Source organism: Dendrobates tinctorius, unplaced genomic scaffold, assembly GCF_039654945.1.
Source record: "Dendrobates tinctorius isolate UK_male_01 unplaced genomic scaffold, ASM3965494v1 ptg000010l, whole genome shotgun sequence".
Lineage (NCBI taxonomy): Eukaryota > Metazoa > Chordata > Amphibia > Anura > Dendrobatidae > Dendrobates > Dendrobates tinctorius.
Window position 1 is genome coordinate 14,084,876 of NW_027361678.1, and position 23,296 is coordinate 14,108,171.

The following is a 23,296-nucleotide window of genomic DNA, read 5'->3' on the forward strand; positions in this document are numbered from 1 at the left end:
ACACTGCTGTCATACGCTCATCCTGGAAGGTAACAAATGCGGTGCCGAGCCTCTTCAGGGGAATGCGGTTCCTCTCGGCAGTGAACTCATCGGTCAGCTTCTCCTCCAACTCCGCATAATACTGCTCAGCGTCTACCTAAGCATGGGGGACACCACAGAGAAAATATCGAGTAAGAAGTGGGACTCTGGAGAGGTGGGAACGGGGCACTTACGGGGACTCTGGAAAGGAGGAGCGGGGACATTTGTGTTTTTGAATGGCTGTGGAATTTCCATAATATTTTTCCATGTCCAGGACGATGGATATGGCACGAACCATCAGGAATATGATAACTCCACTATGGAATGATATTGGGAGTTCCTAGTAATTGGTTCTAAATGTAAACCCACAGCCTTTTTCTCTACGGTCTGATGAGCGTGAAGGCCGCACCACACTAAGAAACACTCATCAGTTAACTGTCCAATTACTTGTGAGCCTGTGACAACAATGGAGGACAATGTCAGGTTTTGAAGGCTGAGCCACATCCACGGTCCTGGAGTACGGAGGGGAATGATGGGTAACTCTGTCACTGCTCAGACTGTGAATGTGTTCTCAGTCCACGCAGAACGTCTGTATGAGGCTCCCGCAGGCGACCTCTGTAAATGTGAATTCTTGGCCACCATGTTTCTATGGAGGCAACGATCTTTCACCTTTGGGAATCCGCAGCAGTCGCAGGGACACAACCGGGCACACGGGTGGGTTTTAATTAAGATTCTTCCTTCCTTCTGGGATTTTCCAGCGAAGTACAGACGACCTTTCATAGCCCGACGCCTACAAAGAAGAAATAATGGGAAGATACAATATGATAGGGAGCCAAAGAGATGCAGAGATGTGACCGATGTGTCTCCACAGCTCATCCTCCTCCCTGCCTGAATATTGAAGTGATACAAAGCCTGCGTGTCGCAGAGGTCACAACCTAGACCGGGCTTGTGCAGGTGAGGGGCCTGCCAATGACAACACAATCTGTTGGGTACATGCACGGCAATACACTCCTCCGGTCACTCAGAGGCCGGCTGCTGACGTCAGGGGCTTAAGGCTCTCACCCCTAGAGGTACAGTAGCATGAGAAGGTGTCTACAACCCACAGAAATTGCCCAGGTATTGCAGCTCATCCAGGATGGCACATCAATGCAAGCTGTGGCAAGAAGGGTAGCTGTTACTGTAAGCACAGTGTCCAGAGCATGGAGCAGATACAAGGAGACAAGCCAGTACACCAGGGGACGTGAAGGGGGTGGTAGGAGAGCAACAAGCCAGCAGCAGGACCTCTACCTCCTCCTTTGTGCTAGGAGGAACAGGAGGTGCAGTGTCAGAGCCCTGCAAAATGACCTCCAGCATGTCACCAACATCCACGTGTCTGCTCAAAGTGTCAAACAGAAACCATGAGGGTGGTATGAGGCCTGATGTCCTCAAGTGAGTGTTGTACTTTTAGCCAACACCGTGCAGGGTTATTGGCATTTGCCAGAGAACACCAACATTGGTGCCCAGGTTCACACTGAGCACGTGACAGTCTGGAGATGCTGTGGAGACATCCTCCAGCATGACCGGTTTGGCAGTGGGTCAGTAATGGTGTGGGGAGGCTTTTCTTTGGAGAGCCGCACAGCCCTCCATGTGCTAGCCAGGAGGTACCGGGATGAGATCCTCAGACCCATTTTTAGACCATATACAGGTGCAGTGTGCTATGGGTTCCTTCTGATGCATGATAATGCTAGGCCTCATGTGGCTGAAGGGTCAGCAGTTCCTGCATGATGAAGGCATTGATACTATGGACTGGCCTGCCCGTTCCCCAGACCTGAATCCAATCGAGCACATGGGACATCATGTCTCATTCCATCCACCAATACCATGAGTCACCACAGACTGTCCAGGAGTTGAATGATTCTTTAAACTAGGTCTGGGAGGATATCCTCCACCTCATCAGCAGCATGCCCAGGCATTATAGGGAGGTCATACAGGCACATGGAGGCCACCATCAGTGCCGAGTATCATTTCCTTATCTTGACGCATTTCCATTGAAGTTGGATCAGCTTGTAATTTGATTTTCCACTTTGATTTTGAGTATCATCCAAATCCAGACCGCCAGATAGAGGATATACACCCCAGGATGGGTGATATATGTACCAGGATGGGGCCCAGGATAAGGGACATATATGTCAGATTGGGGGATATAAAGGATGGGTGGGACCCGGGTCCAAATCTTGCACCAGGGCCCATAAGACTTTAGTTACACCACTGTGTGTGAGCCTGCCTGCGGGTGTGCGCGCCTGATTGTGGGTGTGCTAGTTCCATTCCTGTGGTTTGTGCTTGAGGATGGAAGTGACACGTGTATGGACAGGCCCCTCACCTTTCTGTGTCCAACTTCATCAGTCTCCAGACATCATAGCTGAACTGGACATCCGTGACGGTGCAGCTGGGGTACGCCTCACTGCAACACAAAAAAGCTGAGGCTGACAGGTGTCATATACAGCAGTAATGCAACGGTAAAGACGCCTAAGTCAGCTACAGGCCCCCCCAATCCACGCATCCATTGTCCAAACACCCCTCAGATGGAGACATCTACTGTCCACGCGCCCTGTCAAATGGAGGTGACTATTGTCCACGCACCCCCTCAGGTGGAGGCGACCACTACATACATGTATCTATGTTGGCTCTTCCAGCATGAACATGCATCGGTAGGTTACACTTACTGGAAATGTTTGGTGATGAGTGAGGGGTCAGAGATCTCACGGGGAATGTGTGTCACGATGAGAGTACGCGCCACCTGGAAATAGAAAGAGGGAAGAAGGATGAGGTGGTCCAGACAATACACAAGCTGTGGAAAAGTACTGAGTGGATTGCGGTGGCCAGGCTCTGGGAAGAGTGCGGAGGGGTGGGCTTTCTGGGATGAGTGCTGGGGGGCCAGGCTCTCTGGGAGACGATCTATGGATCTTTGGGATGAGTGCAGGCGCCAGGCTCTGGGAGACGGGCTTTGTGATGAGTGCAGTTGCCAGGCTCTGGGAGATGGGCTCTCAGGTGAGCGCGGGGGCCGGGATCTCCGAGATGGCCTCTGGGATGAGCGTGGGGGCCGGGCTCTGTGAGACGGGCTTTGCGATGAGCACTGAGCTCTGAGATGAGTGCGGGGGCCGGCTCCCCTTTCCTTCACCTTATCGTCTTCGCGGTAGTGTAAGGAGGCGCAGAGATGGCGCACACACAGCACAGTCAGCAGAAAGTATAGAAGCGCAAACACGCTGTGCAGCCACAGGAAACGGTCCCTGAAGGACAGAGAGACGAGCAGTCAGTGGCTGCAGCGTCAGGACCCCCAACCTCCATATATCAAGCACTCACTGTGTGGGGACATTGACGATTGTTGTGCGTCCAAACTGGGCCGGACCGTCACCTGCACGAAGAGAGACACCCGGTTATAGTGATGGGATCACACAGGACAAGCACAGGACCAGGAACGTGCAACTCACCCAACAAATTTCCAGAGAAGTTCACTGGTAAGATAATGGAGACGGAGAGAACGCAGACGAGAAGCAGCAGCACCAAGAGATGGCGCTGATAGGACAGATACAAGATGGCATCCAGCCCACATTTACTCTGGATTTCCTCATCCCTGTAACAAAGAGCACAAGTGACCTATGACCCCCCATCATCTTCCTCACTACGTCACACCTTACTTCAACAATCGTCATACTTCGCTGTCACACCCATCATCCTACAAGCTATGTAAACTCCATCACTCTTGCTACATCACAGCCTGCCACTCACATCATCATCCTCCCTACGTTACCCCTACCACCCCCATCATCCTCTCTAGGTCACCCACCCACAATATCCATGATCCTTGCTAAGTCACAACCTGCCACACCAATCATCCTCCTCGCCATATCACCCCATCATCATCCTTGCTGTCACACCCTATAACACCCATCATCTTCGCAAGGTCCCCTCTACCACCCACATCATCCTACTCGCTGCGTAACCCCCATCATCGTCCCTGCATCATCTCCTATCATTCCCATCATCTTTACTACATCACCCCCTACCAGCCCCATCATCTTCCTTGCTTCGTCACCCCTACCACCATCATCCTCCTCACTATGTCACCCTCTACCACCCCCTTCATTCTCCTCACTACATCACCCCATCGTCCTCACTTTATCACCCCCTATTATATCCATCATCTTTACTAGGTCAAACCTTACCACCCCATCGTCCACCTCGCTACGTCACCCTTTACCACCATCATCCTCCTCGCTGCATCACCCCCTCCCACCATCATCCTCCTTGCTGTGTAATCCCCTACAATCCTCCTTCATTCTCCTTGCTATGTCACCCCCTACCACCCATATTCAGCCTCCTCGCCAAATCACCCCTACCACCCACCTTCATCCTCACTACATCACCCCCTACCACACATCTTCATCCTCCACGCTACATCACCCCTACCACCCAATTTAATCATCCTCGCTAAGTCACCCCTACCACCCACCTTCATCCTCCTCCCTACATCACCCCCTACCACCCATCATCTTCTTCACTACATCACCCCCTACCACCCACCTTCATACTCTTCGCTACGTCACCCCCTGCCACCCATTTTCATCCTCTTCACTACATCAACCCCTACCACCCACCTTCATCCTCTTTGCTACGTCACCCCCTACCACCCACCATCATCCACCTCACTACGTCACCTTCATCCTCTTGCTTCATCCTCTTGGCTACATCACCCCCTATACTAGCCCCATCATTCTCTTCGCTATATCATCTATCTTCATCCTCTTCGCTCTGTTACTCCCTACCATCATCACCCTACTTCGCTACGTCACCCCCTACCACGCACCTTCATCCTCTTCGCTACGTCACCCCCATCATCCTTGAAACGTCACCCCCTACCACCTCCTGATCCTGCAGTATCTCTACCACATTAGTCAAGAACATCCAGAACATTTCATTGGTCCAAACAAGACTCACCACATCCTATCATGCCCCCCCACACTGTAAGACCCATAATAGTGCTCCAAGAAACAGTCCGCTGCCCGCTATACCACTATTACACTACCACCCCTATATCTACCTTTCTCCAAAAGTACTCATTCCCCATCCCCTCACGTACAATCACCACAACTAGGGAAAGCACCAAATCTGAAAACCCGGAGCTCACAGTCATCACTGGGATACAACCCGTCCACTCATCTGAATCTCCACCCAGAGTCCAAAATGTAAGCCGCCCTTACTTCATTTGATAAATGGAAGTCAGCCAGGAACAGAAGCCCTGAAAGAGAGGAGACGCGGGAATGAATCCCAATCACCCCACACCGGTAATATACAGGAATCACCCCACACTGATAATGTATAAAAATCACTTCATACATGAATCATGCCACACTGATAATGCACGGGAACATCATCATGCTGGAATCACCCCACACCGATAATGTATGGGAATAATATCATACTAGAATCACCCCACACCGATAATGTACGGGAATCACGCAATACAGGAATCATCCCACACCAATGTTTGGGAATCACTCCACATAGATAATATACATGAATTATCCCGCATCTATAATGTACGGGAATCACAGCATACAGAAATCACACCACACCGATAATGTATAGGACTAACATCATACAGGAAGCACCCTATACCGATAATGTACAGAATCACATTACACAGGAATCACAAGACACCAATAATGTATGGGAATCATATAATACATTATTAATCACCCTACGCTGACAGTGTACAGGAATCGCAGCATACAGAAATCACCCCACACCGATAATGTATGGGAATCATTCCACACCAATAATATACAGGAATCACATCATACAGGAATCATCCCACATACCGATAATATACAGGAATCGCCCCACATCGATAATGTACAGGAATCACCTCAGGCCGATAATATACAAGAATTTCCTCAGACGGATCAAGTACTGGAATCACAATAAACAGGAATCGCCCCCCACAAATAATATACAGGAATCACCCCCCCACACACACACATAATATACAGGAATCACCCCCCCCCCCCCATCACCACCAATAATGTATGGGAATAATATCATATACATGATTCACCCCACACCAATAATATACAGGAATCACCCCGCATATATAATGTACAGGAAACACAGCATACAGGAATCACAATATACATGAATCACCCCACACCAATAATATATGGGAGTAACAACATACAGGAAGCACCCTACACAGATAATGTACAGAAATCACCTGAAAACCGCTGATTTACAGGAATTACGCCACACCAATAATGTATAGAAATCACATAAAAAAGGAATCAGTCCACACCGATAATATACAGGAATCACATGATACAGGAATAAAACCCCACACCGAGAATGTATGGAAATCACACAAATTAATCACTCCACAATGATAATATACAAGAATCACATCTTACAGGAAGCAGTTCACACCAATAATTTACAGGAATCACCCCACAGATGGATAACATAAGGGAATCACATCAAACAGGAATCACCCAACACCGATAACTTACAGGAATCTCATCTTACAAGAATCACCCCACACCGAAAATGTATCGGAATCATATTATACAGGAATCACCCCACATACCAAAAGTGTACAGGAATCACCCTACACAGAGGATGTTCTGGAATCATATATACAGGCGTCACCCCACACCAATAAAATACAGGAATCACATGATAAAGGAATAACTCACAAGATAATGTAGAGGAATCCCAGGGGCCCACCCGGAGCTAGGCTACTGTAAATATCGGCGTGCCCCCCCACCCCCACCCGTCATCGCAGGTTAAACTGTATCGGCTAGGTGCAGATACAGCTGACCGCATTGATGAAAAAGAAGCGCTACGTTCCCTGTCCCATCCCCCTGTCAGCGTCACAGTCCCTGAATTGTCAGACACTGACAGTGGCCGCTATGACATCACTACTCGGTGCCCGCTGTCCGGAGATGTGTGGGTGCTCGGAGCAGAGGAGAAATCAGGTGGAAGAGAGGCGAGTATTGTATTTATTTTTTATGGAGGTGCATTATACTATAGAGGCCTAAGGGGGTGCATTATATTAGAGTCTGCCTAAGGGGGGCTGCATTATACTAGAGAGTCTGCATATGAGGGGATGCATTATTTTAGAGTCTGCGTATGGGGGGGCTGCATTATTTTAGTTGTCTATAGGGGGGGGCTGCATTGTGTTAGAGTCTGCCTATGGGGGCTGCATTATACTATAGTGTCTCCTTATGGGGGGGGCTGCGTTATACTATAGAGTCTCCCTATGGGGGGGACTGCATTATACTATAGATTCTACCTATGGGGGGCTGCATTATATTATACAGAGTCTGCCCATGGGGAGTGCATTATACTTTAAAAAAAGTCTGCCTATGGGAAGTACATTATACTATATAGAGAACCTACAGGGAATGCATTATACAATATGGAGGCCTAAGGGGAGTGTATTATACTATATAGAGTCTACCTATGTGGAGTACATTATACTATATGAAGGATTATAAGGACTGCATTATACTTTAAGAGAGGCCTGGGGTCAGTATCAGAGCGCTGAGGGATTTGCCCTGACTTCCATAAAGGAGATCCCTTTAAGAGGGAAGATGTGTGATGGGGATATGGGCAGGGAGGGGGGGGGGGGATTCATTTCTCTCATGTGCTCTCTGCTCCTTTCAGAGGGGCAGACATTGGTTGGGAGCTTATGTTCCCAGGGATGCTAGATTTCTCCCACCATGTCAGTGTCTGCTGAGGTGTTGCAAAGTGGGAAAACTTGCTCATAGCAACCAATCACAGCTCAGCTTCTTTTAACCAGCTCTGGGGAAATGAGAGATGCTTAGTGACTCGTTGCAAGGAAAACTGTTGCTCATAGCATCCAATCACAACTCAGGTTCTTTTGAACAGCTCTGGTGAAATGAAAGATGCTTCGTGATTGGTTGGTGATACACACACATTCATTTTCATATATAGAGATTATTTTCAGTAACAGCGCGGTCATTTGCTGAAGTTCTCCTCCACTATTATTGGGCGTCACCCCGTTGTAATCAAGGTTACCTGGTTAGGGGCCTACTCAGAGGTCCCCCCCCCCCGACCCAAAACTCTAGCTATGCCTCTGCCTCACACCAGAATTATATAGGAACCACATCACTGCCCCACACCAAAATTATGTAGGAACCACATCATACAGGAATCACCCCACACACCAATAATGTACAGGAGTCACATAACATAGTAATCATCCCACCTACGGATAATGCATAGGATTCACCCCGCACCAATAATATACAGGAATCACATCATACAGAAATCCCCACCACACATGGATGTTGTACAGGAATGTACCCACATAAATAATGTACGGGAATCACCCCACACCAATAATGTATGGGAAAAACATCATACAGGAAGCACCCTATACAGATAACATACAGGAATCACATCATACATTAATCACGCCACACTGACAGTGTACAGGAATCACCCCACATCTATAATGTATAAGAATCACTTCATACAGGAATCACTCCACAGCAATGTACGGGAATCAGTGCACACAAATTATATATAGGAATCGCATCATACAGTAATCACCCAATACTGAATGTACAGGAATCACATAAAAGAGGAATCAGTCCACACCGATATTATACATTAATCTCATTATACAGGAATCAAACCCCACACCGACAATGTATGGAAATCACATAATCACTCCACAATGATAACATACAGGAATCACCCCACATACTGATAATATACAGGAATCACATCATCAATAATATACAGGAATCACCCCAAACACTGATAATGTACAGGAATCACATCATACAGGAATCCCCCTACACCGATAATATACAGGAATCACATCATACAGGAATCACCTCATCAATAATATACAGGAATCACCCCAAACACTGATAATGTACAGGAATCACATCATACAGGAATCCCCCTACACCGATAATATACAGGAATCACATCATACAGGAATCACCTCATCAATAATATACAGGAATCACCGCAAACACTGATAATATACAGGAATCACATCATACAGGAATCCCCCACACCGATAATATACAAGAATCACATCACACAGGAATCCCCCCACACCAATAATATACAGGAATCACATCACACAGGAATCACCCCAAACACTTATAATATACAGGAATCACATCATACAGGAATCACCCCACATCAATAATATACAGGAATCTCATCTTACAGGAATCACCCCACATCGATAATATACAGGAATGACATCATACAGGAATCCCCCCCACATCGATAATATACAGGAATCACATCATACAGGAATCCCCCTACACCGATAATATACAGGAATCACATCATACAGGAATCACCTCATCAATAATATACAGGAATCACCGCAAACACTGATAATATACAGGAATCACATCATACAGGAATCCCCCCACACCGATAATATACAGGAATCACATCATACAGGAATCACCTCATCAATAATATACAGGAATCACCGCAAACACTGATAATATACAGGAATCACTTCATACAGGAATCCCCCACACCGATAATATACAAGAATCACATCACACAGGAATCCCCCCACACCAATAATATACAAGAATCATATCACACAGGAATCCCCCCACACCAATAATATACAGGAATCACATCACACAGGAATCACCCCAAACACTTATAATATACAGGAATCACATCATACAGGAATCACCCCACATCGATAATATACAGGAATCTCATCTTACAGGAATCACCCCACATCGATAATATACAGGAATCACATCATACAGGAATCCCCCCCACATCGATAATATACAGGAATCACATCATACAGGAATCCCCCTACACCGATAATATACAGGAATCACATCATACAGGAATCACCTCATCAATAATATACAGGAATCACCGCAAACACTGATAATATACAGGAATCACATCATACAGGAATCCCCCCACACCGATAATATACAAGAATCACATCACACAGGAATCCCCCCACACCAATAAAATACAGGAATCACATCATACAGGAATCACCCCACATCGATAATATACAGGAATCACATCATACAGGAATCACCCCACATCGATAATATACAGGAATCTCCCCACATCGATAATATACAGGAATCACATCATACAGGAATCCCCCCACACCAATAATATACAGGAATCACATCATACAGGAATCCCCCCACATCGATAATATACAGGAATCACATCATACAGGAATCACCCCACACCAATAATATACAGGAATCACATCATACAGGAATCACCCCACACCAATAATATACAGGAATCACATCATACAGGAATCACCCCACACCGATAATATACAGGAATCACATCATACAGGAATCACCCCACATCGATAATATACAGGAATCACATCATACAGGAATCCCCCCCACACCGATAATATACAGGAATCTCATCATACAGGAATCCCCCCCACACCGATAATATACAGGAATCTCATCTTACAGGAAACAACTCATCAATAATATACAGGAATCACATCATACAGGAATCCCCCCCACACCGATAATATACAGGAATCACATCATACAGGAATCCCCCCACACCGATAATATACGGCTATTCTATGTGTAGATTTGCATTTTGTTGTTAGCCAAGTAATTTAGGGGCGTTTAATCCTGTTCTCTCACCAAATCTTTACTGTTCAGATCTGAGGGGCTCGTCTCGCAGGGCGACTTCTCCTTGTCACTCGGCTCTCCATAGAAAAGAGAGGTCAGGCTGAAAAATGGAGACAGACAAAATAAGGCGACATTAGGCCAGCAAGACTCCTCTCTGTGCTGCCACTACCATGGCCTTGCTCCAAGCCAAAACCACCACCACCATGATCCCACTCCGAGCCGTCAGTTTCACAACCACCATGGCCCTGCTGCAGACCACCACCACAGCTCTGCTATGAGCAACCACCACAGCTCTGCTATGAGCAACCACCACAGCTCTGTTATGAACAACCACCACCACGGCTCTGATATGAGTCACCACCACAGCTCTGCTATGAGCAACCACCATGGCCCTGCTGCAGACCACCACCACAGCTCTGATATGAGTCACCACCATGGCCCTGCTGCAAACCACCACCACGGCTCTGCTATGAACCACCACCACGGCTCTGCTATGAACCACCACCACGGCTCTGCTATGAACCACCACCACGGCTCTGCTATGAACCACCACCATGGCTCTGCTATGAACCACCACCATGGCTCTGCTATGAGCCACCACCACGGCATCGCTCTGAGCAGTCATCAATAGAATCCTCATGATAAACATGGTGCCCTGTGAGAGGCGTCCATCCCCAGCCCTGATGTTTTATAATTGCTCTCCACTGAATGCAGACGGGGCCGGAGTCTACGTGGTGCATTCATGAAAGGTGCGGACTCACAAGTTGTACATGCAGGAAGCACCCCACCACCAGCCCCTGAATACAGTGACCATTACTCATATGATGTCCATCTGCGTCGCATGGCCGGGCTGCAGAGAAAGTGCAGAGGTGAGTGAATGCACAACACGGGGAGGTCAGTCACCCAGCGGCGCGCACCGCAATCTCACCTGTCATTGTCTATGAGCAGTGCCAGTCGCCCGTAGTCCCAGGCTGCCTTCCTCAGACACGAGAAGACGAGAAGCAGCAGCTGGAATCAGAGAAGACAACGATCAGCTTCCCCCAGGGCGATGCTCCCTCACATACAGCCCCAGACCAGTCTTACCAGCCACACCAGGAAGTTGATAGCCAGGACGGTTGGAACACCCCCAAATGGCAGACCCTGCAGAACCGTACTGTGTGAACGGGCGCTGTAACATCGATCGGTCACATTAGCCTGGGCGTCCTCAGGCATGAGGGGCTCCATGGAGGAGGACTACTCCAGCACAGCGTCCAGATCATAACCTGAAGAAACAATAATCAGGCTGGCTTTCTGGACTCAAGATGATGTCAGAGTGCAAGGTCATGAAAGCCCACCATAGCCACTGGTGCAAAGTGGGCACAGACTGACATGTCCTCATGTGATGACGAGGGCAGTTGGTTTGTAGAGACATTTTGGTGGAAGTGGAGTACATGGGATAGGAATGAAGGCCGACCTCCAACATCACTGATGCAGGTGGGGCCTCCACCACCCTCCAACCTTACTGATGGGGGGGGTTCCACTGATCGGACCTAGCAGCATCCTGGATGCAGAGGAAGTTCGCTGCCTGTTATTGAACGCAAGTAAATCCGCAAGTGTCCACTGAACCGTAACCGCATTCAATACTTTCTCCTGGTGAAATGTGTGTTGCGGAGACTCGCGGCACACCAAGAGAAATTGACATGCTGCGGTCAGGACAGACGTGTCATATGTCCGTCTCTGCGGGTGTCTGTGGACGCATAGTGGACATGACATTTCTGGCCATGGCGGGTTTTATGCTGCATTAATACAGAGCGTCCAACCTGCAGCAATTTCTGATCGTGAACACAAACCCTTAGTTACCAACCCCCAATAATCGTCCCTCTCTATGACCCATTAATCATACTCCATCATCCCTGTTTTTAATTGCTCTGCGAGTCAGACGCGCACTCCGTGGCCCTTCTGTACCGAATGCGCACCCTGAGGCACTGCTGTACATGCCGCACACCCCATGGCCCCGCTGAACTGGACGCACACCCCGTGGCCCCGCTATGCCGGCCGCGTACCCTACGGCCCACCTGTACATGCCGCAACCTTGTTGCCCCTCTGTACCGAACGCGCACCCCATGGCCCCGCTGAACTGGACGCACACCCCGTGGCCCCGCTATACCGGCCGCATACCCTACGGCCCACCTGTACATGCCGCACACCCAGTGGCCCCTCTGTACCGAACGCGCACCCCGAGGCCCCGCTGAACATGCCGCACACCCCATGGCCCCGCTGTACCGAACGCGCACCCCATGGCCCCGCTGTACCGGACGCGCACCCCGTAGCCCCTCTGTACATGCCGCACACCCAGTGGCCCCTCTGTACCGGACGCGCACCCCGTAGCCCCTCTGTATACACCGCACACCCCCTGTACCGGACGCGCACCCCGTAGCCCCTCTGTACCGGACGCGCACCCCGTAGCCCCTCTGTACCGGACGCGCACCCCGTAGCCCCTCTGTACCGGACGCGCACCCCGTAGCCCCTCTGTACATGCCGCACAGCCCGTGGCCTCTCTGTACCGGACGCGCACCCCGTAGCCCCTCTGTACATGCCGCACAGCCCGTGGCCTCTCTGTATACACCGCACACCCCCTGTACCGGACGCGCAGCCCACCTTACATGCAGCACAGCCCATAGCCCCACTGTACACACCACACACCCCCTGTACCGGCCACGCACCCCACGGCCCCACTCTCCCGGTCGCGCTGTACACACCTCAGCTGCACGAGCCGCACACCCCGTGGCCCCTGCTCTTACACGCTGTGGGGGCCCAGTTCCTGCAGTCCGCTGGGTTCGGGCGCTCGTACTCCAGACATTACGGCAGGTGCAGCCGCTACATATCACAGGCGGAACAAGACCCAAAGCATCCGCCCGAAAAACAAACATTTGCTGTCCGCTCCGAAGAGGACGCACATTCACCTGCACACCCGCAGCATCCAACGCCGACCCCTAGCGATCCCGGCACCGCCTCCTGACATCAGCAACGGGCTGCAGGGCGGGAGGGACCCGTGTACTCCCTGCTGTCACCTATATAAGGGGCTCCGTGTACTCCCTGCTGTCACCTATATAAGGGGCTCCGTGTACTCCCTGCTGTCACCTATATAAGGGGCCCGTGTACTCCCTGCTGTCACCTATATAAGGGGCTCCGTGTACTCCCTGCTGTCACCTATATAAGGGGCCCGTGTACTCCCTGCTGTCACCTATATAAGGGGCTCCGTGTACTCCCTGCTGTCACCTATATAAGGGGCTCCGTGTACTCCCTGCTGTCACCTATATAAGGGGCCCGTGTACTCCCTGCTGTCACCTATATAAGGGGCTCCGTGTACTCCCTGCTGTCACCTATATAAGGGGCCCGTGTACTCCCTGCTGTCACCTATATAAGGGGCTCCGTGTACTCCCTGCTGTCACCTATATAAGGGGCTCCGTGTACTCCCTGCTGTCACCTATATAAGGGGCTCCGTGTACTCCCTGCTGTCACCTATATACAGGGGCCCGTATACTCCCTGCTGTCACCTATATAAGGGGCTCCGTGTACTCCCTGCTGTCACCTATATAAGGGGCTCCGTGTACTCCCTGCTGTCACCTATATAAGGGGCCCGTGTACTCCCTGCTGTCACCTATATAAGGGGCTCCGTGTACTCCCTGCTGTCACCTATATAAGGGGCTCCGTGTACTCCCTGCTGTCACCTATATACAGGGGCCCGTATACTCCCTGCTGTCACCTATATAAGGGGCTCCGTGTACTCCCTGCTGTCACCTATATAAGGGGCTCCGTGTACTCCCTGCTGTCACCTATATAAGGGGCCCGTGTACTCCCTGCTGTCACCTATATAAGGGGCTCCGTGTACTCCCTGCTGTCACCTATATAAGGGGCCCGTGTACTCCCTTCTGTCACCTATATAAGGGGCTCCGTGTACTCCCTGCTGTCACCTATATAAGGGGCTCCGTGTACTCCCTGCTGTCACCTATATAAGGGGCTCCGTGTACTCCCTGCTGTCACCTATATAAGGGGCTCCGTGTACTCCCTGCTGTCACCTATATAAGGGGCCCGTGTACTCCCTGCTGTCACCTATATAAGGGGCCCGTGTACTCCCTGCTGTCACCTATATAAGGGGCTCCGTGTACTCCCTGCTGTCACCTATATAAGGGGCTCCGTGTACTCCCTGCTGTCACCTATATAAGGGGCTCCGTGTACTCCCTGCTGTCACCTATATAAGGGGCTCCGTGTACTCCCTGCTGTCACCTATATAAGGGGCTCCGTGTACTCCCTGCTGTCACCTATATACAGGGGCCCGTGTACTCCCTGCTGTCACCTATATAAGGGGGCTCCGTGTACTCCCTGCTGTCACCTATATAAGGGGCTCCGTGTACTCCCTGCTGTCACCTATATACAGGGGCTCCGTGTACTCCCTGCTGTCACCTATATACAGGGGCCCGTGTACTCCCTGCTGTCACCTATATAAGGGGCTCCGTGTACTCCCTGCTGTCACCTATATAAGGGGCTCCGTGTACTCCCTGCTGTCACCTATATAAGGGGCTCCGTGTACTCCCTGCTGTCACCTATATAAGGGGACCGTGTACTCCCTGCTGTCACCTATATACAGGGGCTCCGTGTATTCCCTGCTGTCACCTATATACAGGGGCTCCGTGTACTCCCTGCTGTCACCTATATACAGGGGCTCCGTGTACTCCCTGCTGTCACCTATATACAGGGGCTCCGTGTACTCCCTGCTGTCACCTATATACAGGGGCTCCGTGTACTCCCTGCTGTCACCTATATACAGGGGCTCCGTGTATTCCCTGCTGTCACCTATATACAGGGGCCAGTGTACTCCCTGCTGTCACCTATATACAGGGGCTCCGTGTACTCCCTGCTGTCACCTATATACAGGGGCTCCGTGTACTCCCTGCTGTCACCTATATACAGGGGCTCCGTGTACTCCCTGCTGTCACCTATATACAGGGGCTCCGTGTATTCCCTGCTGTCACCTATATACAGGGGCCAGTGTACTCCCTGCTGTCACCTATATACAGGGGCTCCGTGTACTCCCTGCTGTCACCTATATACAGGGGCTCCGTGTACTCCCTGCTGTCACCTATATACAGGGGCTCCGTGTATTCCCTGCTGTCACCTATATACAGGGGCCAGTGTACTCCCTGCTGTCACCTATATACAGGGGACCGTGTACTCCCTGCTGTCACCTATATACAGGGGCTCCGTGTACTCCCTGCTGTCACCTATATACAGGGGACCGTGTACTCCCTGCTGTCACCTATATACAGGGGACCGTGTACTCCCTGCTGTCACCTATATACAGGGGCCAGTGTACTCCCTGCTGTCACCTACATACAGGGGCTCCGTGTACTCCCTGCTGTCACCTATATACAGGGACCCGTGTACTCCCTGCTGTCACCTATATACAGGGGCCCGTGTTCTCCCTGCTGTCACCTATATAAGGGGACCGTGTACTCCCTGCTGTCACCTATATACAGGGGACCGTGTACTCCCTGCTGTCACCTATATACATGGGACCGTGTACTCCCTGCTGTCACCTATATACAGGAGCCTGTGTACTCCCTGCTGTCACCTATATAAGGGGACCGTGTACTCCCGGCTGTTACCTATATACAGGGGCCCGTGTACTCCCTGCTGTCACCTATATAAGGGGACCGTGTACTCCCTGCTGTCACCTATATACAGGGGCTCTGTGTACTCCCTGATGTCACCTATATACAGGGGCTCCGTGTTCTCCCTGCTGTCACCTATATACAGGGGCCTGTGTACTCCCTGCTGTCACCTATATACAGGGCCCGTGTACTCCATGCTGTCACCTATATACAGGGGCCCGTGTACTCCCTGCTGTCACCTATATACAGGGGCCCGTGTTACTCCCTGCTGTCACCTATATACAGGGGCCCGTGTTACTCCCTGCTGTCACCTATATACAGGGGCTCTGTGTACTCCCTGATGTCACCTATATACAGGGGCTCCGTGTTCTCCCTGCTGTCACCTATATACAGGGGCCTGTGTACTCCCTGCTGTCACCTATATACAGGGCCCGTGTACTCCATGCTGTCACCTATATACAGGGGCCCGTGTACTCCCTGCTGTCACCTATATACAGGGGCCCGTGTTACTCCCTGCTGTCACCTATATACAGGGGCCCGTGTACTCCCTGCTGTCACCTATATACAGGGGCTCCGTGTACTCCCGGCTGTCACCTATATACAGGGGCCTGTGTACTCCCTGCTGTCACCTATATACAGGGGCTCTGTGTTCTCCCTGCTGTCACCTATATACAGGGGCCCGTGTACTCCCTGCTGTCACCTATATACAGGGGCCCGTGTACTCCCTGCTGTCACCTATATACAGGGGCTCCGTGTACTCCCGGCTCTCACCTATATACAGGGGCTCCGTGTACTCCCTGCTGTCACCTATATACATGGGCTCTGTGTTCTCCCTGCTGTCACCTATATACAGGGGCCTGTGTACTCCCTGCTGTCACCTATATACAGGGGCCCGTGTACTCCCTGCTGTCACCTATATACAGGGGCCCGTGTACTCCCTGCTGTCACCTACAGTGGGGAAAAAAAGTATTTAGTCAGTCAGCAATAGTGCAAGTTCCACCACTTAAAAAGATGAGAGGCGTCTGTAATTTACATCATAGGTAGACCTCAACTATGGGAGACAAACTGAGAAAAAAAAATCCAGAAAATCACATTGTCTGTTTTTTTTTTCATTTTATTTGCATATTATGGTGGAAAATGAGTATTTGGTCAGAAATAAAATTTCACCTCAATACTTTGTGATATATCCTTTGTTGGCAATGACAGAGGTCAAACGTTTTCTGTAAGTCTTCACAAGGTTGCCACACACTGTTCTTGGTATGTTGGCCCATTCCTCCATGCAGATCTCCTCTAGAGCAGTGATGTTTTTGGCTTTTCGCTTGGCAACACGGACTTTCAACTCCCTCCAAAGGTTTTCTATAGGGTTGAGATCTGGAGACTGGCTAGGCCACTCCAGGACCTTGAAATGCTTCTTACAAAGCCACTCCTTCGTTGCCCTGGCGGTGTGCTTTGGATCATTGTTATGTTGAAAGCCCCCGCCACGTTTCATCTTCAATGCCCTTGCTGATGGAAGGAGGTTTGCACTCAAAATCTCACGATACATGGCCCCATTCATTCTTTCATGTACCCGGATCAGTCGTCCTGGCCCCTTTGCAGAGAAACAGCCCCAAAGCATGATGTTTCCACCACCACGCTTTACAGTAGGTATGGTGTTTGATGGATGCAACTCAGTATTCTTTTTCCTCCAAACACGACAACTTGTTTCTACCAAACAGTTCCAGTTTGGTTTCATCAGACCATAGGACATTCTCCCAAAACTCCTCTGGATCATCCAAATGCTCTCTAGCAAACTTCAGACGGGCCCGGACATGTACAGGCTTAAGCAGTGGGACACGTCTGGCACTGCAGGATCTGAGTCCATGGTGGCGTAGTGTGTTACTTATGGTAGGCCTTGTTACATTGGTCCCAGCTCTCTGCAGTTCATTCACTAGGTCCCCCCGCGTGGTTCTGGGATTTTTGCTCACCGTTCTTGTGATCATTCTGACCCCACGGGGTGGGATTTTGCGTGGAGCACCAGATCGAGGGAGATTATCAGTGGTCTTGTATGTCTTCCATTTTCTAATTATTGCTCCCACAGTTGATTTCTTCACTCCAAGCTGGTTGGCTATTGCAGATTCAGTCTTCCCAGCCTGGTGCAGGGCTACAATTTTGTTTCTGGTGTCCTTTGACAGCTCTTTGGTCTTCACCATAGTGGAGTTTGGAGTCAGACTGTTTGAGGGTGTGCACAGGTGTCTTTTTATACTGATAACAAGTTTAAACAGGTGCCATTACTACAGGTAATGAGTGGAGGAAAGAGGAGACTCTTAGGGTGTGTGCACACGCTGCGGATTTTGCTGCGGTTCCGCAGCGGTTTTGGCCGCTGCGGACCCGCAGCAGTTTTTGCTGCGGTGTACAGTACAATGATTCCCTATGGGAATCAAAAACCGCAGTGCAGACGGTGCGGAATTTTCCGCGCGGATTATCTGCGGTTTTCAATCCGCAGAAAGAATTGACATGTCAATTCTTTCTGCGGATTCTCCTGCGGTTTGCCATCTCCTCCATTGAGGAGATGAAAAACCGCAGGGCAAAACCGCAGAGCAATCCGCAGGTAAAACCGCAGGTCTTTTGACCTGCGGTTTCACCTGCGGATTGTACAAAATCCGCGCGGAGGAATCCGCACCTTTTCCGCAGCGTGTGCACACAGCCTTAAAGAAGAAGTTACAGGTCTGTGAGAGCCAGAAATCTTGATTGCTTGTTTCTGAGCAAATACTTATTTTCCACCATAATATGCAAATAAAATGAAAAAAAAACAGACAATGTGATTTTCTGGATTTTTTTTTCTCAGTTTGTCTCCCATAGTTGAGGTCTACCTATGATGTAAATTACAGACGCCTCTCATCTTTTTAAGTGGTGGAACTTGCACTATTGCTGACTGACTAAATACTTTTTTTCCCCACTGTATATACAGGGGCCCGTGTACTCCCTGCTGTCACCTATATACAGGGGCTCCGTGTACTCCCTGCTGTCACCTATATACAGGGGCTGTGTACTCCCTGCTGTCACCTACAGTCATGGCCAAAAGTATTGACACCCCTGCAATTCTGTCAGATAATACTCAGTTTCGTCCTGAAAATGATTGCAAACACTAATTCTTTGGTATTATTATCTTCATTTAATTTGTCTTAAATGAAAAAACACAAAAAGAATTGTCCTAAAGCCAAATTGGATATAATTCCACACCAAACATAACAAAGAGGGTGGACAAAAGTATTGGCACTGTTCGAAAAATCATGTGATGCTTCTCTAATTTGTGTAATTAACAGCACCTATAACTTACCTGTGGCACCTAACAGGTGTTGGCAATAACTAAATCACACTTGCAGCCAGTTAACATGGATTAAAGTTGACTCAACCTCTGTCCTGTGTCCTTGTGTGTACCACATTGAGCATGGAGAAAAGAAAGAAGACCAAAGAACTGTCTGAGGACTTGAGAAACCAAATTGTGAGGAAGCATGAGCAATCTCAAGGCTACAAGTCCATCTCCAAAGACCTGAATGTTCCTGTGTCTACCGTGCGCAGTGTCATCAAGAAGTTTAAAGCCCATGGCACTGTGGCTAACCTCCCTTGATGTGGACGGAAAAGAAAAATTGACAAGAGATTTCAACGCAAGATTGTGCGGATGTTGGATAAAGAACCTCCACTAACATCCAAACAAGTTCAAGCTGCCCTGCAGGCCGAGGGTACAACGGTGTCAACCCGTACTATCCGTCGGCATCTGAATGAAAAGGGACTGTATGGTAGGAGACCCAGGAAGACTCCACTTCTTACCCCGAGACATAAAAAAGCCAGGCTGGAGTTTGCCAAAACTTACCTGAAAAAGCCTAAAACATTTTGGAAGAATGTTCTCTGGTCAGATGAGACAAAAGTAGAGCTTTTAGGGCAAAAGCATCAACATAGAGTTTACAGGAGAAAAAAGAGGCATTCAAAGAAAAGTACACGGTCCCTACAGTCAAACATGGCGGAGGTTCCCTGATGTTTTGGGGTTGCTTTGCTGCCTCTGGCACTGGACTGCTTGACCGTGTGCATGGCATTATGAAGTCAGAAGACTACCAACAAATTTTGCAGCATAATTAAGAGCCCAGTGTGAGAAAGCTGGGTCTACCTCAGAGGTCATGGGTCTTCCAGCAGGACAATAACCCAAAACACACTTCAAAAAGCACTAGAAAATGGTTTGAGAGAAAGCACTGGAGACTTCTAAGGTGGCCAGCAATGAGTCCAGACCTGAATCCCATAGAACACCTGTGGAGAGATCTAAAAATGGCAGTTTGGAGAAGGCACCCTTCAAATATCAGGGACCTGGAGTAGTTTGCCAAAGAAGAATGGTCTAAAATTCCAGCAGAGCATTGTAAGAAACTCATTGATGGTTACCGGAAGCAGTTGGTTGAAGTTATTTTGGCTAAAGGTTGTGCAATCAAGTATTAGGCTGAGGGTGCCAATACTTTTGTCCGGCCCATTTTTGGAGTTTTGTGTGAAATGATCAATGTTTTGCTTTTTGCTTCATTCTCTTTTGTGTTTTTTCATTTAAGACAAATTAAATGAAGATAATAATACCAAAGAATTTGTGTTTGCAATCATTTTCAGGAAGAAACTGAATATTATCTGACAGAATTGCAGGGGTGTCAATACTTTTGGCCATGACTGTATATACAGGGGCCAGTGTACTCCCTGCTGTCACCTATATACAGGGGCCCGTGTACTCCCTGCTGTCACCTATATACAGGGGTTCCGTGTACTCCCTGCTCTCACCTATATACAGGGGACCGTGTACTCCCTGCTGTCACCTATATACAGGGGCTCCGTGTACTCCCTGCTCTCACCTATATACAGGGGCCCGTGTACTCACTGCTGTCACCTATATACAGGGGCTCCGTGTACTCCCGGCTCTCACCTATATACAGGGGCCCGTGTACTCCCGGCTCTCACCTATATACAGGGGACCGTGTACTCCCTGCTGTCACCTATATACAGGGGCCCGTGTGCTCCCTGCTCTCACCTATATACAGGGGCTCCGTGTACTCCCTGCTGTCACCTATATACAGGGGCCCGTGTACTCCCTGCTCTCACCTATATACAGGGGCCCGTGTACTCCCTGCTGTCACCTATATACAGGGGCTCCGTGTACTCCCGGCTCTCACCTATATACAGGGGCCCGTGTACTCCCTGCTCTCACCTATATACAGGGGACGTGTACTCCCTGCTGTCACCTATATACAGGGCCCCGTGTACTCCCTGCTCTCACCTATATACAGGGGCCCGTGTACTCCCAGCTGTCACCTGTATACAGGGGCACCGTGTACTCCCGGCTCTCACCTATATACAGGGGCCCCGTGTACTCCTGGCTCTCACCTATATACAGGGGCTCCATGTACTCCCTGCTGTCACCTATATACAGGGGCTCCGTGTACTTCTGGCTCTCACCTATATACAGGGGACCGTGTACTCCCTGCTGTCACCTATATACAGGGGCCCGTGTACTCCCTGCTCTCACCTATATACAGGGGCCCGTGTACTCCCAGCTGTCACCTGTATACAGGGGCTCCGTGTACTCCGGCTCTCACCTATATACAGGGGCTCCGTGTACTTCTGGCTCTCACCTATATACAGGGGCTCCGTGTACTTCTGGCTCTCACCTATATACAGGGGCTCCGTGTCCTTCCTGCTGTCACCTATATACAGAGGCTCTGTGTACTCCCGGCTGTCACCTATATACAGGGGCTCCGTGTACTCCCTGCTGTCAGCTATATACAGGGGCCCGTGTACTCCCTGCTCTCACCTATATACAGGGGACCGTGTACTCCCTGCTGTCACCTATATACAGGGCCCCGTGTACTCCCTGCTCTCACCTATATACAGGGGCCCGTGTACTCCCAGCTGTCACCTGTATACAGGGGCTCCGTGTACTCCCGGCTCTCACCTATATACAGGGGCCCCGTGTACTCCTGGCTCTCACCTATATACAGGGGCTCCATGTACTCCCTGCTGTCACCTATATACAGGGGCTCCGTGTACTTCTGGCTCTCACCTATATACAGGGGCTCCGTGTACTCCCGGTTGTCACCTATATACAGGGGCCCGTGTACTCCCTGCTCTCACCTATATACAGGGGACTGTGTACTCCCTGCTCTCACCTATATACAGGGGACCGTGTACTCCCTGCTGTCACCTATATACAGGGGCCCGTGTACTCCCTGCTCTCACCTATATACAGGGGCCCGTGTACTCCCAGCTGTCACCTGTATACAGGGGATCCGTGTACTCTCGGCTCTCACCTATATACAGGGGCTCCGTGTACTTCTGGCTCTCACCTATATACAGGGGCTCCGTGTCCTTCCTGCTGTCACCTATATACAGAGGCTCTGTGTACTCCCGGCTGTCACCTATATACAGGGGCTCCGTGTACTCCCTGCTGTCAGCTATATACAGGGGCTCCATGTACTCCCGGCTCTCACCTATATACAGGGTCTCCGTGTACTCCCTGCTGTCACCTATATACAGGGGCTCCGTGTACTCCCGGCTGTCACCTATATACAGGGGCTCTGTGTACTCCCTGCTGTCAGCTATATACAGGGGCTCCATGTACTCCCGGATCTCACCTATATACAGGGTCTCCGTGTACTCCCTGCTGTCACCTATATACAGGGGCCCAGTGTACTCCCGGCTCTCATCTATATACAGGGGCTCTGTGTACTCCCTGCTGTCACCTATATACAGGGGCTCCGTGTACTCCTGGCTCTCACCTATATACAGGGGCCTGTGTACTCCCGGCTTTCACCTATATACAGGGGCTCTGTGTACTCCCGGCCTCACCTATATACAGGGGCTCCGTGTACTCCCGACTCTCACCTATATATAGGGTCTCCGTGTACTCCTGGCTCTCACCTATATACAGGGGCT

The 23,296-nt window shown here is 49.9% G+C and overlaps 1 protein-coding gene across 6 annotated transcripts in view; it reads right to left on the reverse strand.

Annotated features, from left to right (window-relative positions):
* TMEM63C (transmembrane protein 63C) overlaps nucleotides 1-13,782 on the reverse strand; it is a 17,515-nt gene extending 3,733 nt beyond the window's left edge. The window contains exons 1-13 of one of the 6 annotated variants that reach the window (XM_073587297.1): nucleotides 13,655-13,782; nucleotides 11,796-11,974; nucleotides 11,641-11,720; nucleotides 11,530-11,562; nucleotides 10,725-10,812; nucleotides 5,256-5,293; nucleotides 3,486-3,628; nucleotides 3,358-3,409; nucleotides 3,176-3,284; nucleotides 2,721-2,794; nucleotides 2,378-2,458; nucleotides 688-808; nucleotides 3-136 (exon numbers count right to left, since the gene is read on the reverse strand). In XM_073587297.1, coding sequence (XP_073443398.1) covers nucleotides 3-136; nucleotides 688-808; nucleotides 2,378-2,458; nucleotides 2,721-2,794; nucleotides 3,176-3,284; nucleotides 3,358-3,409; nucleotides 3,486-3,628; nucleotides 5,256-5,293; nucleotides 10,725-10,812; nucleotides 11,530-11,562; nucleotides 11,641-11,720; nucleotides 11,796-11,936 — 1,094 coding nt within the window. In that variant the 5' untranslated portion in view covers nucleotides 11,937-11,974; nucleotides 13,655-13,782. The other 5 variants (XM_073587306.1, XM_073587302.1, XM_073587294.1 and 2 more) reach the window with 5 other exon arrangements.
* Between the last annotated feature and the right edge of the window lie 9,514 nt (nucleotides 13,783-23,296).